This window comes from Oncorhynchus keta, chromosome 4 (genome assembly GCF_023373465.1).
Source record: "Oncorhynchus keta strain PuntledgeMale-10-30-2019 chromosome 4, Oket_V2, whole genome shotgun sequence".
NCBI classification, from domain to species: domain Eukaryota; kingdom Metazoa; phylum Chordata; class Actinopteri; order Salmoniformes; family Salmonidae; genus Oncorhynchus; species Oncorhynchus keta.
This window is the reverse complement of record NC_068424.1, coordinates 29684668-29701857: the sequence shown is the minus strand read 5'-3', so window position 1 is coordinate 29701857 and position 17190 is coordinate 29684668. Positions and strand designations below refer to the sequence as shown.

General features: G+C 45.5%; 1 protein-coding gene and 1 long non-coding RNA gene across 4 annotated transcripts in view; one reads left to right on the top strand and one right to left on the bottom strand.

Annotated features, from left to right (window-relative positions):
• Positions 1-17190, bottom strand: part of tmem108 (transmembrane protein 108) — a 60134-nt gene that overhangs the window by 11817 nt on the left and 31127 nt on the right. For 2 of the 3 annotated variants that reach the window (XM_035758984.2, XM_035758966.2), the window contains exon 2: positions 7102-7185. In XM_035758984.2, coding sequence (XP_035614877.2) covers positions 7102-7141 — 40 coding nt within the window. In that variant the 5' untranslated portion in view covers positions 7142-7185. Of the gene's footprint in view, positions 1-7101; positions 7186-9444; positions 9753-17190 lie in introns of those variants that run through there. The other variant, XM_035758975.2, reaches the window with a different exon arrangement.
• On the top strand, positions 8891-10711 carry LOC127921734 (uncharacterized). The gene is made up of 2 exons (XR_008109398.1): positions 8891-9155; positions 9747-10711. It is a non-coding gene; the product is annotated as an uncharacterized LOC127921734 (long non-coding RNA).

Sequence of the window (17190 nt, the reverse complement as noted above, 5' to 3'; positions counted from 1 at the left end):
ATTATTTAACTTGTAATTCACTGTATCACAATTCCAGTGGGTCAGAAGTTTACATACACTAAGTTAACTGCGCCTTTAAACAGCTTGGAAAATGGCTTTAGAAGCTTCTTGTTGAAGGTGGAGGTGGAGGTGTACCTGTAGATTGGAGGTGTACCTGTGGGTGTATTTCAAGACCTACCTTCAAACTCAGTGCCTCTTTGCTTGACACAATGGGAAAATCAAAAGAAATCAGCCTAGACCTCAGAAAATAATTTTAGACCTCCACAAGTCTGGTTCATCCTTGGGAGCAATTTCCAAACGCCTGAAGGTACCACGTTCATCTGTACAAACAATAGTATGCAGGTATAAATACCATGGGACCACGCAGCCGTCATACCGCTCAGGAAGGAGACGCGTTCTGTCTACCAGTGATGAACGTACTTTGTTATGAAAAGTGCAAATCAATCCCAGAACAAAGGACCATGTGAAGATGCTGGAGGAAACAGGTACAAAAGTATCTATATCCACAGTAAAACGAGTCCTATATAGACATAACCTGAATGGCCGCTCAGCGAGGAAGAAGCCACTGCTCCAAAACCGCCATAAAAAGCCAGACTATGGTTTGCAACTTCACATGGGGACAAAGATCATACTTTTTGTCGAAATGTCCTCTGGTCTGAAGAAACAAAAATAGAACTGTTTGGCCATAATGACCATCATTATCTTTGGAGGAAAGAGGGGGAGGCTTGCAAGCCGAAGAACACCATCCCATCCATGAAGCACGGGGGTGGCAGCACCATGTTGTGGGGGTGCTTTGCTGCAGGAGGGACTGGTGCACTTCACAAAATAGATGTCATCATGAGGCTGGAAAATTATGTGGATATATTGAAGCAACATCGCAACACATCAGTTGAAGCTTTGCCGCAAATGGGTCTTCCAAATGGACAATGACCCCAAGCATACTTTCAAAGTTGTGGCAAAATGGCTTAAGGACAACAAAGTCAAGGTATTGGGGTGGCCATCACAAAGCCCTGATCTCAATCCTATAAAAAATGTGTGGGCAGAACTGAAAAAGCATGTGCGAGCTAGGAGGCCCACAAACCTGACTCAGTTACACCAGCTCTGTCAGGAGGAATGGGACAAAATTCACCCAACTTATTGTGGGAAGCTTGTGCAAGGCTAACCGAAACATTTGACTCAAGTTAAACAATTTAAAGGCAATGCTACTAAATACTAATTGGGTGTATGTAAACTTCTGACCCACTAGGAATGTGATAAAAGAAATAAAAGCTGAAATTAATCATTCTCTCTACTATTATTCTGACATTTCACATTCTTAAAATAAAGTGGTGATCCTAACTGACCTAAGACAGGGAATTATTACTAGGATTAAATGTCAGGAATTGTGAAAAACTGAGTTTAAATGTATTTGGCTAAGGTGTATGTAAACTTCTGACTTCAACTGTACATGTAAAACGTAAGGTGGCTGAGGAGACGAATGACTGTTTCAGATGAAATACAGTACATCTTGACTCCATCTAACACAAGACAAAGGACACAGAGGTACTTGACACGCTTTAAGGTTGCTAGTACATTTGCGTGAAAGACCTTGTCTCAACACCAACACCATCTCCAGGTCTAGGAAGTGGGCAGCTAAACGCCACTATCGAAAGCTGCAGCCTGCTCGAAAAAAAAGGACAAGGTAAATATGACTGTTAAAATTACATTCTGATTTATGTCAGTGATATTAACCAAAAACCTATTTCCATTAACCCAGTCCAGAGATTTATCATGGGGATGGGCAATTTATGCAGTAAACTTGCATAAGAAGCGAGTGATATTCATGTATAAGTCCTCCATTGATGAGATGGAGGGAAATGGAACATTAATAAATCATAGGGCTGCCTGCTGCGTCTTGTGCACTTGATCCAATAGCGTTGTCCCCCATCTTTCTGCCCCCGTTCCATCATTCAGTATTAGAGTCAAGGGCCTAGAAAGCCAAGATGGCTGCTCGGAGCATAGGATGTTATTGAGTTTGAGGCCTAGTGAAATGAATGCATCCTAATGAAGAACATGATCAAATCCTCTACATTCAGCCACATCCTCATTGGTCAGTCTTTACTCAAGCTGCCAAGCCTACACTCTTTAAAAAAAAAAAAGTGCTATCTAGAACCTAAAATGTTTTTTCGGCGGCTGTCCCCCATAGCAGAACCCTTTGAAGAACCCTTTTTGGTTCCAGGTAGAACACTTTTGGGTTCCATGTAAAAACCCTTTCCACAGAGGGTTCGATGTGGAACCCAAAAGGGTTCTACTTAGAGCCAAAAAGGGTTCTCTTATGGGGACAGCCCAAATAACCCTTTTTTCTACAGAGTGTACCAACCGGTGTAGGGGGATAATAGTGTGAGATGTAGCCTACAGTACTGCATCCTATATCCACCAGACCAGGCTAATCAATCATAGAAGAGAATCCACTTAGTGTGTGTAGTGGAGAACAGATCAGTGGATATCCCTCGCCTAGCTATGTAATCAATCATGAGAGAGAGACACTCTCACTCTCTCTCTCTCTCTAACTCTCTCTCTCGCTCTCTCGCTCTCTGAAGGAGAAATCTCCAGTCTGCCTATGTGGCAGGAGCCCAGTTGTGCTGCATCATCAGTAGTTGGTCGGTCAGTCAAAGCGTTTCATTTAGCAAATCCCAGGAAATCTGACATTCCCCAAAATAGGTCCTATAATACGCAGCATCCTCCATCGACAACATTCAATCCCCGGTGGCTGTTCTGTAGGCGCTATTTCTAAACTGCACAGCACAGTTTACCCTCCCCAAATCCTCACCTTCACCATTAGTAGGTCAAATCACTAAACTGACCTAAGATCAGTGTCTACGGGGCATCTTGTCCAAGCTTAACACGCACATCATTCACTGTGATGCCACAGGTGCAGATAATCATATTATCACATCATTAGCTGCTGGTGTATAGGCTAAACATGCATGGGTTGATATTGTATTGTAAACACCGTGGGCACTGATGCATAGCAGTTAGCGATTAAGGATGCCCTCACCGCCCAGTCCCCTATGGACTGTGTTAAGGCTCGTTTATACTAATTGCTAATATGGTGCGCCGCGGATGCTAAGTCCATGGGATGCTCTGTGAGTCCACACGGGAGTTAGGAGGGTTGTCTCTACAGCATCGATCAGAATACCAATAAGGTTCCATCTCAAATCTCAAAAAACTCAAACTACACATGCACGCACACACACACACACACACAAACATAGCCAGCAGCATACCACCCTGCATCCCACTGCTGGTTTGCTTCTGAAGCTAAGCAGGGTTGGTCCTGGTCAGTCCTCCCAATGCCAAGGGCATCCCAATGCCCAGGGCAGTGATTGGGGACATTGCCCTGTGTACGGTGCAGTCTTTCGGATGGGACGTTAAATTGGCGTCCTGACTCTCTGTGGTCACTAAAGATCCCATGGCACTTATTGTAAGAGTAGGGGTCCTGGCTAAATACCCAATCTGTCCCTCATACCATCACAGTCACCTAATCATCCCCAGCTTACAATTGGTCATTCCTCTGCCTTGTAACTATTCCCCAGGTTGCTGCTGTAAATGAGAATGTTATCAGTCAACTTACCATGTAAAATAAGGGTTAAATCAAAACACACAAACACTCAGCTCATATTTGTAAATAAAGCTTGACGGAGTCGAATGAAAGTAGATGTTGGGCTTCTTTTGACGATGTGATTTGTGGAGAAGAGCCTGTGCATTTCACCTCATCTTTAACATGCTATCTGAACAGACCAGATCAACAGATCAAACTGATGAGATTCTTCACAGCAGGGGCACAAAAAGCCCCTTATCCCCAGTCAGACCTGTGGCGGGATTTGATTATCAAGCCTGTCCATGCTATTCCAATTATGACCTAGCTGCAGTAGTCAATAGGCGTTACTGATGTCACCTACAATACAGTATGTGATCTGACAGTTGATTGGTGAGGAGGTTGTATTGGTATTCGTAAGTCACTCTGGATAAGAAAAACATTTCGACTCATCAAAACAAGGGACTGGTTTTCCATCCGTTTTCCAGTTTAATCCCCAGTATGGGTCCGGGGATTATACAATGGGATGAGGGTCAAATCATACAAATAAAAATGTAAACAGCATCTCTCCTTTAAGTTCAATACATTTATTCAAACATACTTATTTCTCGCAGCTATGTGCAATCACCCTTAATGAACTCTGTTTTCAGGTTAGGAACTATTCTTGAACAACAATTGTTTTCAGTCGGGAATTAAACAAACTGTCAGTCAGAGGTGTAAAGAGAGTGTATCTTTAAAAGTGGCGTCAACAGACAAATTCCACTGGTCTGCTGGTTGGGTGTGCCCGGCCCGCCTGCCAATCTATGGGGGAGAGTGGTTATCCCAGGGGGCTGAGGGATAGATGGGGCACATCCTGTGGACCGCTGGGACTGGGGGTGGGGGGTTACGGCGGCACAGACGTGAGCTCTGAGAAATTCTATGGTACCGTTCCAAAAAGTACCCTATTCCCTACTTAGTGCACTACTTTTGACCAGAGCCATAGGCCCTGGTCAAAACTAGTACACTATATAGGGAATAGGGTGCCAGTTGTGATTCATCCTATCACACAGTGGGATAATATCTTCCTGTTTGAATGTTCTGTAAAGCTTGTCAGATTAGGTTACCCCCCCCACACACACACACACACACACACTTTTTACAACACAGACATGTTTATCCCAGATCCCATATCCACTCTGTCAGAGACCTGAGGAATGAGAGACAAGGAGGAGAGAAAGGTCCTCAGATGTTTACTGGGGTATTGATTTAGTAGGACAGTAGTTGGTTGACTGGGGGCTGTAACAGCAACTGGGCCACAGGACCAGGTCCGGTCGGTTTAAACAGGAAGGAAAGACATAAACTAGGAAGTTATTCGGGCTCTGGGGAGAACATTGAGTCACGAAGACTGAGAAAAACAACGCAATAAAGTAGACCGGCAGCACTGTACCGCTCACACGTTATGTATAAGTTATTCAAGATATTACGGCGGTGTTATGACATTATTACAAGCACAATGTAGTGCCACAATAGAACCCAACCAAAAGGCGAGGAGCGCGGCCCTGCAACTCAGATTAGGGAGATTTCTCATAGCTTGCGAATCACTCTAAACGCTCTCACAGATAAGCATTTTACGAGCTGACGTCACAATGTCATTTGCACTTGAGTCAAGGAGATGGAAGGAATTGCCGTACTGGGAAGGAATTGGATTGAGGACAGAGGGCAAAACAAACGTTTTCTGAAAACAAACAGGAAGTTTTCTGTAGCTTCAGGTGGGCCTGTACAGACAACCATGTTGAGACATGGAAGGAAAGGCAGACATGGAAGGAAAGAGAGAGAGGACAGAGAAGAAAAAACACCACAGGAAAGAAGGATTGGGACCAAAGGAAATGGGAGTACAGTGTGATAATATCCTGATATCATCCCACTCTCTGTGCTCTCTGAAACCCCTCTCCACAACCAACGCTATAGGCCAACTCATAAAAAGAACAAAAATTAACTCCCAAGAATTCTCAATGAGCATTGTACAATTCAGTTGACATTGACCCAAACTCTGGTTTATATTACGATAATTGTATTTGCCAATTTATTTATTTGGCCAACCTAAATTTGACTTATACCTTATCTGAAAGACACACATACACAGGTAGGAGAGGGGGCTCCCACACTGGGCACCCATGGAGCAATTGTTGTGGGGTGCCTTGCTCAAGGACACAATGGCAGGCAATGGCATCTAGGATTTGATACCAGCAGACCCCTCCAGACCCGGGATTCAAACTGACAACCCTCCAGTTGCTTCAGTAGCACGCCTCTCTAACCGCTAGGCTACATGTCGCCGCTGGCAGGTACAGGCCAGAATGAGAAATGAGAATAGTCTGTTCTACAGAAAGGCAGCAGGAGTCTCTGGCGGGCTTCCCTGTCTAGACATAAGAACAAGGTACCTAGGCTACCCCCCCAAATAGCACCCTATTCCCTATATAGTGTAGTACTTTTGAACAGGGTAGTGCAGTATATAGGCAATAGGGTGACATTTAAGATGCAGAGAGTTGCGTGTGAAGAGTCTGGGGAGAGGCAGGCCACAGCTGTGACTCACACAGCACATCTAAGTGAAAAATACCACCTGGACTGTCAATGTTGGGTTCCACAGAAAACTGATGAAACCTCTCAAAAAGAGGCGACAGATCATTTGGTACGAAGAACCACACGGTACCAAAAACAAACGGCAAAATGAGAAACAAAAATAATCATCTCATTCTATGATTTCACATATCCTACATTTCTGAGCCAGAGAATATGCTAAGAAATAGTTTCCTTGCCAAAGGTTCCATTATTTCCATGGCTGTACCCTGTTCTCAACCCAGCACCACTGGAGAACATAGTACAGCATTGGAACACTTTGACTGGACCATCTGTTCTTGAGTATACAACAGCATACCCTATAGGAGGCCTCCTGAGCAGTCAACAACCTTCATGTATCTGCTGTGTGATATGATTGAGTTAAGATTAGTCAGGCCCAGCCTTTAACCTTGTTGCTCTGTTCTGGGCCATGGGGCACAGGGTGAATCATCTCATAGTAGAGATGAGCAACCTGCTCCACTAACAGCCTGTGGTAATGTCAGTGGTTCAGCCTGACCCCATGTCCCACATTCTGCTCTGGACACCTGCCAGATATTCACCCCCCCCGGCCCTGCTAATATTCTTAGAATGTTAATCAGCATAAACTGTATGATATGATTATGTAACGCAGAGGTAGATAAGGATGAGTAAGACTATGCGAGTACAATACCCATTCTCTGTCTACATGGAATCGGCTGAGACTGTGTTTTGAAGGTCCTATTCTTGTAGCTGTTATCAGCACTGTTATTGTGCCTTCACTTTAGCTGTTTTCTGTCTCACTGGACTCTATTCTACTGGGCCCTTACCTGTGGCTAATGTGCAGTTTTACAAGTTTGGCTAATGTACAGTAAGCCCGTAGCTTAGTTATGTCACGTGTGCTATGAGTGTCAGTAATGGTTTGACTGTATCCTATCTCAGCCATGTCTACTCACACAGCAGCTGGCGGCGCAGGACCTGCAGGCTTCTCTTCATGGTATCATGTGGTCCGGCTCCTCCTCCACAGTGCTCATGGTTCTCTGTGGAACACAACCAGACCAGAGAGACAGACTGAGATACGGCACCGCGGTCAGGAAGCACGGTCAGACACTGATGTGATTAGGTGAGGACATAGAGGGGGGGCGAGAGAGAGACAGAGAGAGTAAGGAAGAAGAGAGAGTGAGAGAGAGAGAAAGAAAGAAGAGTGAGAGAGAGAAAGAGAGAGAAAGAGAGAGAGAAAGAGATTGATCACATAGCCAGGTGAGGGGATATCCATTGAGAGACAGAGAGGACAGACAGAGAGACTGATATAGAGAGAAATATACAGCCAGTGACAGATCAGGACAGACAAGACGATGTTTACAATTCCCAGTCAGGTCACAAACAGGAAAGAACTCAACAAAACCCCCCCCTCTGACAACAATAATAAATATTCACCATGACAGGCATAAATACTTAGCCATGGAAAAGTAACATAAATCAAGGTTGGATTAGACCATTAATGTACAGGGGGGTCATTGTGTATTTGGCTCCTGAACACTATGTATGAAATGCAGTACGCTGCACTCACTGCCTAGGCTGGTCAGTAAAACCAATCATGGGTCGTTAAACATTGATCAGTAGGGCGTGTAGTGTGTACTGAGCTATATATCACTAGACTGTATGCTAACTTCCACGGGTAGTCTTTAGAAGTGACAGAAGTGATAGTACCTTGATAAATGAAAGGAAGGCCCACACACACGAGCTGTGCGCACACAAATTATTTTCACCTCTGGAAAAGCTTGCCTGTGTATGTGTGTGTGTGTGTGTGTGTGTGTATGTGAGAGAGAGAGATTGTATTTCCATGTGTTGCCCTGTCTTTGGGGAATAAACACACCTTCACGTCCCCTAAGGTGAATCCCCAATGCATAAATAATCTGGTGGCAGTGGCGAGTGTGAAATTGGATTTGTGCCCCCTAGGACAACGGGGTCTGTATGTGGGCAACCTGTGGATACGTCCCAAATGGCACCCTATTTCCCATATAGTGCACCACTTTTGACCAGAACCCTATGGGCCCTGGTCAAAAGTAGTGCACTATAAAGGGAAAAAGGTTCCACTCGAGACGCACACTGTGTTTCTCTGAAAGCGCAACGCAATGAGAGGGGAAAGGATAAGCAAACAAGCACAGCAACACTGATAATTTCATAATGTATTGTTCCTTATGAAAATAATCACTTTCATAAAAGACTGGATTGAAATACGCACGCTGCAGGCTGCAACTCAATTACCAGTCATATTGATATTTGGCCAGTCAAATGCCAAAACAAGAAACTTGCCCACCGTGAGAATGCCCATTTTGGGCAATTTCACTGGGGGTTGTCTCTCTCCTCTCCTCTCCTCTTTTTCTCTCTCCCTCCTTTCCCTCTCTCTCTCTTCTCACCTCCCTCCTTTCCCTCTCTCTCTCTTCTCACCTCCCTCATCTCTCTCTCTAACCCCTGCTCTCTAAGCCCTGCCCCCCCACTTTCTAGGTGCATAAGCATCATGCTCCAGGGCTAATGAGCGGAGTGGCGGTGAGTGTTTAAGGAGTACAGCTGAACCTCTCCAGTGTCCACAGTGATTACACATCATCACCCGTACTGGCTACCAGAATACCTTTCATTCACACAGGGCAGAGGAGGTGGAAGAGGAGGAGGGGGGGGGGGGGGTGAGCGGTGAATCATATCCACCTGCTATGATGGCACATTAGCTACAGGTGCGTGCCACAACTTGTCCATACACAGAGAGAGCGGGAGCGAGAGAGCGAGATATGTGGAGAGGCTGTGGATTTAACTACGATAGAGGAAAGGAGAGTATGGGAAAAACCCCTCAGACCCCGGGCAGAGTTCAGCTAGACACAGAGAGTAAGAGAGAGAGAGATGATGTATTATGTCCTTAAAGTCCAGGAGCTGGATAGGACAAATAGTCCAGAAACAGAGGATTACGTCCGGGTTAAAATATGACTCAAGATACCTACCCAAAGATGTAAACACGGTGAGTAAATCACCGATCAACACAGATACCGTTGGTCTGTGTCTTTTCAGTAATGTCAGGGACAGCTAGCAGCTCCATGGTATTCCAACATTTTACAGGAGAATAACAAACGAACCACTGCATGGCAACTGACACACACACACACACGCAGAGCGTGGCCATTGCCATGACAACACTAATAGTACATTGTATTCAAATCTCCTTGCCGAGGACAAATGGGACTCCATCAGAGAGAAAATTTCAATAATCCCATCATTTCTAAGAGAGAAAGACTAAATAAAGCACTCACCATTGGGACTGGGAGAATATGACTTTCAGAAACAATCCCTCTCCTCATAGCAACGCAGCGGTCTTTGTGTTTGGGCTCATGTTGACAGCCCTTTGGGTCCCCAAAACGCCTTTGCTGCTGCTGCGACTTAGAGAGTGCAGCTCTGAATAGTGAACCTGGAGGGGCGCACAGAGTTTAAGCCCCAGCCAAGGTCACTCGAGACGGGTTAATGAAATAAATCTGTCACTCTGTCGCCACCAGGGTGCAAGCGCGCAAGGATAACAATGCCTTTACATTTTGGACTTCCCTCTATTTTACTGTAGGGGTCTAGCGTCTAAGGATCTGGCTCGGCGCCTGCATGAAGCTGCACCTTCCCTAACAAAGGAGGAAAGAGGGCGAGGAAGGAGGGAGTAAGGAAGTCACTGAACGAGTGGACAGGGCTGTGCTCTCATAACAACCCACAGATAACCCAAAGACCTAATCACACTCTTTTATGGGAGCTGATATTTTCCTCCCTCCAATGCGATGTTCTCACGGCTAGGTTCATCTGCTGGTTCCAGCTGCATTTGAATGAACACACTGTCTCAAATGGCACCCTAAGGGCACTACTTTTGACCAGGGCTCTACGGGTTCGGTCAAATGTAGTGCACTGTGTCGGGAATAGGGTGCGATTTGGGACGCAAGCACTGTGAAGGCGGTCGTGAAATGGAGACATGCTCCTGAATTCCTTACACAGATTCATGGAGTCAAATCTCAGTCATAAAGTAAGACAAATCTGAGAAAATGTGGAGGTGTTACATTGACTTCTTTCTTTCTTTCAGATAGCTGAAAAACGTTATAGAGGTAACAACTTTCCCATTTCTACACCATTTAAATATCCAAACTCACTGTGGAGTTATAAATAGGTCCATTTACAGTAAGGCCACCATGGCAGCCCCAGAGGACAAACAATGTGTCAGTCCCAAATTGCACCTTATTCTCTATATAGTACACTCTCTACAGTGCACTACCCATAGGACTCTAGTCAAAAGTAGTGCACTATGAAGGGAATAGTGTGACATTTTGGAAACAGACCAGTTAACATTCGAGAAGGGGATTTACAGTGGACCTCATTGGCATAATCTCAAGGGATTTGGTGATTGCAACAACACCGTGATGTCTATCTCGATCTCCTCCTCCCAGCAGACCAGACAAAAGTGAGGCGCCTTCATGGCGTTCACCCTTTGATTATGTTTCTTTCGCTCCTTTGATGGGAATCAGTAAACAGTTCCTGATACCTCCTCACACATCAGGCCTTGTCTCTCCATGTGTTTCCTGTGCTGTTGTTGTTGGGGCTTTGGGGCCTCAGAGGGCCTCAGTTTGGGCTGTGGTGACTTAGTAGTGCTGAGCAGTGATGTCTCTGGGGCCCCTCCTCCCTCCCCTCAGTCTTACTTGTCCTATTAGTGACCTCACAGTAGACCAAAGGCTGCTGGGCTTTCATAACAGGAATTCAAGTATGACCCTGCTGAGGCTGATCCCCACTGGGCAATAGACCAGGGGCCTGATTACAATGAACAATTCCATTATGAAACAAATAACACTTATTTTTCAAGCATGAGCCACAATAACAGCTGGGGCCAGTGAGCAGTGACTCAACCACAGAGCAGCTGATTGGTTGTTGGTGCCCCTGGAGTACTGCTTCGATCACTTAATTGGCTGGCCAGTCAGACAAAACAAATGTAATGTTTACTACAGTATCGATTTGCTCCAATAACAGTCCCTGGTGATATAGCACCAGGTATTTACCGCAAGCTCTATAGAAAGAAAGTATTGGTTCTTCAGTATCCCATTTCTCCTCTCCACCAAGCCAAATGTGTATCTGCAGGATGCTATGGTGCTGAGTCACTGTCAGTGCTGTGAGTAGATGCTGCCGACCATGGCCCTGATGGCAGGATGAGTTGCGGTTGCTGTGTCATGCAGGCTGGTGGCGGTTGGTGTCGGCTGCGCGGGTCATCAATCAGCGCCACCAAGTCCCCCCCACCCCTGCCGCCCAGCTAATACATGGCAGGCCATTAAAAGGAGTGTCAGCATGACGTTCACCTCACCACGGGGGGGAGGTGGGAACACATCATTACTTCCTGTCACCCTTACTGACTAACTGGTCTGGCTACATGAGTCTCACATACTGTGCTGTACTGTCTGTCTGTCTGTGTGTCTGTCTGCACATCTCCAAAACCAGTCCACACCCTTTAGAGTAAATGGATAGAAAGGAGTAGAAACAGCTGTTTTATAACGTTGCTATAGTCCCCTCATAAGCGGCTCGTACGTAGCAACACTGTGCTAATCGCACAAGAAGCGTATCGTAATAGCCACAGTAATTAGTGCGCAAAATGCCTCTGCACGAACATTAATCACCAAGAGACACCACTGCCATAAAACACAACCGTTACAACCCTGTTCCACATTCACGGAGCTGTGGCTGTCAATTCCCATTCCTCTCCCTGGGTTAGAGGCTAAGTTAACATCAGTAATGCAAGACAGAGCAGTGTAGCACCAGAGATGACACACCTGCCAAAAGCAATGCGTGTGACATGGAGCATGGCAGAATAGTGAGTGGGCACCTGTTTAGTGTGTGTGTCAGTGTGTGTGCGGTCTGCTCCTCAGGCTGACTCTGCCAGCTGAGCTCTCATTACCACCCCCCCCCACACACACACACACACACACACACACACACACACACACACACACACACACACACACACCTCAACCTGAATGTGTCTCTTACTCATTCACTTGCCTCCACTCAGTAAAAGCCACAGCGGCACTTGCCTGCAGTAGAAAGGATAGTTAAGGGGAGTGCAACAACAACTTGTTCATCCTCCCCATGAATCACTAGCCAAGCCTGTCCTCTGACTAAGACCATTCATCAGGGGAAGTGTGACCATGGTCCTGGGTGCGTCTGATTCGTCTCACACTATGGTTTCAACTCCTGCTGAGCACCTGCACAGTGCCAAACTCCTGGAAGCTGTCGACCATTGTACCGGTGCCTAATCACCAAATGACTTTCGACCTGTTGCCCTCATGCCACTGCTGGCCAAATGCATGGAGAGGGTTGTCAGGGAGCACCTTACCCTGTCACCCTGTCAACTGGACCTGCTACAGTTTGCCTATAAGGCACAGAGTGGGACTGTAGGATAGTACCCTGACCTTGGTGAACATGGTGTCTAGTCACTTTCAACATGCTAAATCATATGCACACAATATATTTATTTATTTTAGTTTAGCTTTCAACACAATGCAAATATACACTGCTGAAACGACGACTGGACCTGAACGTCAACGGTGGCCTCGCAGGTTGGATCAAGGACTTTTTAACTGACCGCCCACAGAGGGTTCTCCTGAACGGGGCCCTCTCTGATGAACTGACCCTGTACACAGGGGCGCCCCAGGGGTGTGTCCTTTCACCGCTGTTGTTCTCTATCTACACTAATGAGACGAAGACCCAAAGGAAACAATGTGAGCTTTTTCAAGAACGCAGATGACATGGCTGTGATGGGACTATTTTTTAAAGAAGGTTGTTGGCCTGTCAGACGGGGACAGCTGTTTTAAACAGGCCAACAACCTTCAAGAATGGTGCCGGTTAATTGCCTTCCACATTAATGTGGACAAGACAAAGGAGCTGATCATCAATGGCAAGGACCTGCCAATGTTCCAACAACTCTCTCTGAACAAACAACCAGTGGAGGTGGTTGAGTGTTTTAAATATCTAGGGACACAAATTGATTAAAAGTTGGGATTTACAGAGAATGCAGAATGTATTTTTTTAAGGCATGCCAGCGCCTGTTTTAATCAGGAAATTGACAGGGTTGAAGGGATGTTCTGGAGAAGTTGTACAGCAGTCTGGTGGAGAGCATCCTCACGTTCAATATGACAGTCTGGTATGGCAATCTGAGTGTGAGGAGCAAAAGCAAACTGCCCAGAATAGTAAACACAGCCAGCAAAGTAATCGGTCGACCACAGGCCCAGTTGAGCAGTCTGTTCCACCAGGCAACCAAAAGGGAAGGCACTGGCTGTCGTTGACGACCCCTCCCACCCTCACGTTCGAGAGCATCCCTCTGGCCGGGTTGACTGGTTTAAATGTGTTATGTGAGAATATATGTGTATTTGATCCTTTTTAATGTAAGGTGATGCCAAAGAAAACTTGTAATCCTGGATGGACAATAACGTTTTATTCTATTGTAAGTTACAGCTCCCATAGACTTCAAATAGTATAATGGTTAGTCTCAAAGATGATGCTGTGGACCTTAATAATATGACCAAGCAGGGTAATAGGGCATTAAATTGGGAAGGATGGGGCTCCCCCAGAGTGTAGACGGACAGTGTCACTATACAGTGAACAGGGTGTCATCGTGAGTGACACAGGCTGCAGTTTGTCTGGAACACACACTTTAGTACAGGGGCCACAAGGTGACACACACATATGGGGGCCATGAGAGGGTCCCTCTGAGTTACCGTTACATAAGGTGTCAACCCTCCCTGACTCACTGACTGACTGAATAACAGACCCACTGCATGCCACAGAATGGCAAACGATCGCAATGATCTGCAGGCACATTGCCAACACCAATAATGGGATATATATAGATATAGGCAAGGGTGCACAGACACACACACACACATACACTCAGTGTGAGACGCCCAACATCCAGACATAGCATGGCTGTCATTTAAAGGGAAAATGTATTTTCACAAACATGCCTTCTGTCCCTTTGGAGTTATTGGGCCGAGCGGTAAAGACAGAGATCGGGATGCAGGGCGTCTCTCTCTCTGGCAGCGTCTCAATTGTAAATATCTCTCTCCCTCGATCGGTCTCTCTTTCTCCCTTCTCTTTCATCTCTCTCTATCCCTATCTTTCTCCCCCTCTCTCTATCTCCCTCTCCTCCACCTTGTATCTGTCCTTGTGTGACCCTGCAGACAGTAATGATACAATTGACTGCTGCTGTGTTGTGCTGGTGCTGCTGACTAACAGTGAAGTGAAGCTAGCAGCGCGCCACGTCCCACTACGCCTGTCACAATCACTAAGAAAGTAATACCACAGAAAAATAGAGAGCGTGGGGCTGACACCTAAATTCACCACTTTACACAAAGCGTGATGACGCCTGTCAGAATTTCCTGGAGTGTCTGGGTAGCATCCCAAATGGCACCCTACTCCCTGCATAGTGCACTGCCTTTGACCAGAGCCCTCTGCACTATGTGGGGAATAGGGTGCCATTCGTGATGGAGACTCAGTAGTCTGTCCCTGAAACGGTAGGCACAGCATGCACCCTGGAGAGTGTGAAGACAGGAGCATTTAAAGTGAAGTATTTCAGAGTCGAATCTACTTCTGAGACTACACTAGACAGGAGTGAAGTGAACATGAGTGTATTATAGCTCAGCAAAAGGCAGAATGACAACATTGAAAGACAGAGAGCCTGGGTAGGAGCTAGCTATTAGCATCACTATATAGGCTAGCAAATACTTGTGTCTGATATGAGGCTCCCTGTGGGAATAGCCTAGCTAGCAGTGGAATTTTACAGCTGCCCCACCGCACCATAGAGTCGTCTGATATTAATATCTTCATCTTTGATCACCAAAGGGAGGCTTGTAATAAGAAGGCTCCCATGGGGGCAGAGGGTGGCGCACTAAAAAATAAACAACATCCACAAAAAAGCGGTCTGCTTCGGTCGAGATGAAAAAGTACAATTATAAACTGGGTGGTTTGAGTCCTGAATGCATTCCACGGGTATGACAAAACATGTATTTTTACTGCTCTAATTACGTTGGTAACCAGTTTATAATAGTAATAAGGCACCTTGGGGGTTTGTAGTATATTGGCCATATACCACACCTCCTCAGGCCTTATTGCTTAAATATATTTTGTCTGCAGAACGCTCTCAGAATGATATAGCCAGAGAGAATCACTCGATTGGAGAACTTGCTGTGCTTATTGTGAGGTATTTTGCTCTCTTTTGCTTTATTCCCCCCATTGTTCATACTGTATCTGTCGATTCATGATGAAGGGACTAAGAATTATGTTGATAATCTAATTTACTCCATTTCTCCCATCCAAGTGAAAGATGAAGTTCCAGAGAGAAGAAAAGAGGAGAGAAATAATTCAAATCTCCAGACAAATAACTGAAGGAACCAGAAGACGGATGCTTCCAACAGCACTCAACCTTTAACAAACGCATCGACGTGCGATTAGAACAGATGGTGTTTCCTCTTGTCCCTTGTGTAAAGATTTCTGAAGCAAAGGGCAAACGTTTCAGCTCTAGTCTAGTTCAAGATGAGCCCCCTTACACCCAGATTGTCTAATCGTTAAAGTTCATAGCGTTGGCTGGGTCTGCCAGACAGACATGTCAGAAAATGGATTATTTGACTAGGTCGCTCAATGAGACCTTAGTAGGAGATAACGAGCAAGCATGTAACCATTTACCCTTGATCTATCCAACGCCTGGCCGTCCAGTGTCCGCAGCTACTCAGCTGTGACAACTGCTTGATTGGCACTTTGAATATCCTTTATGCAACTACCCAGCGGTTTGGTGTAGGTGTTGTACTTCGTATGCAACGGTTGGTTGACTGTTAGAGGTGTTGAGCTTGAGCTAGAGTTGACATTTGAGGCTTGGTTAGCTGCATAAGCCCGGGAGTTTCTATGCTATGTTCCTCAAGCTTGGTTCTTAGCTAGTGGGGGGCTGTGGGTGACAGAGTATCTGCAGTGGGACTGCTTCCACTCACAAACCTACTGTGAGAGGTTTGTGAGTGGGAGAGGTTGCGATCTGATCTTATATCGGTAAACATGGTTTAAAGTTGCCGTCTAACACTCCATCTCCCATCTCCCCTTGGTCTTCTCTCCTTTACAACTCCTACTTTCATCCGTACAACCGCCTTCTTTCATGCTCTCTCTCTCGCTCTCTATCTTCCAGAGGCAAGATTGCTGACTCCATGTCCTAACTCTCTGTTGAATTGACTTCAGAAGCGACTTGTATTGATGCTCAGAAACTATCATTAGCTGACATGTACAGCAGCAATGCTTAAAAAAGAATCATACTAGGACATGCACCACTTCTGGGACTTTAACATCACAGCACCAATAATCACAGAAAAATCCTCTTTGAAATGTGCAGTTTCTTCTTCATAACTGTCTGGCGATACAAAATCATGGAATCACAAGGATGTCCTAAAGAGGAACTATATGTCAGCCTCTGGTCAGACTCCTCCTGAACTTCTTCACACATTTTATTATAATGTATTATCTGCTATTTGACCTCTTTAGGGGAATGTATATGTAAAAAATATAAAAAACGGAAATGTCACATTTACATAAGTTTTCAGACCATTTACTCAGTACGTTGTTGAAGCACCATTGGCAGCGATTACAGCCTCAAGTCTTCTTGGGTATGACTAGGGCTGTTTTCGGTGACCGTGTTACCGCCGGTCACGAGCCATGAAGGCAGTCAAATTCCATGTGACCGTTTAGTCACAGTAATTAGGCTCTGATGCTGCTGACGGTCATTTGTAGCCTGCAAAATGCCTGGTACTCAGCACTCTATTGTCCCTCTAATCACTCTGACATCAATGCAAATTGTTTTCGAAAATCTTATCAAACACTTCATGAGAGCCCATGAGCTAATTTTGCACAATATTTCAATAGGCCATGCAATTGTGCGAAAAAACAGAGTGATGGCCTCTACTAAAAATAGGAGGATCAGCTTTCTATAGGCTAGGCCTACTATATTTATTTCTCAACTT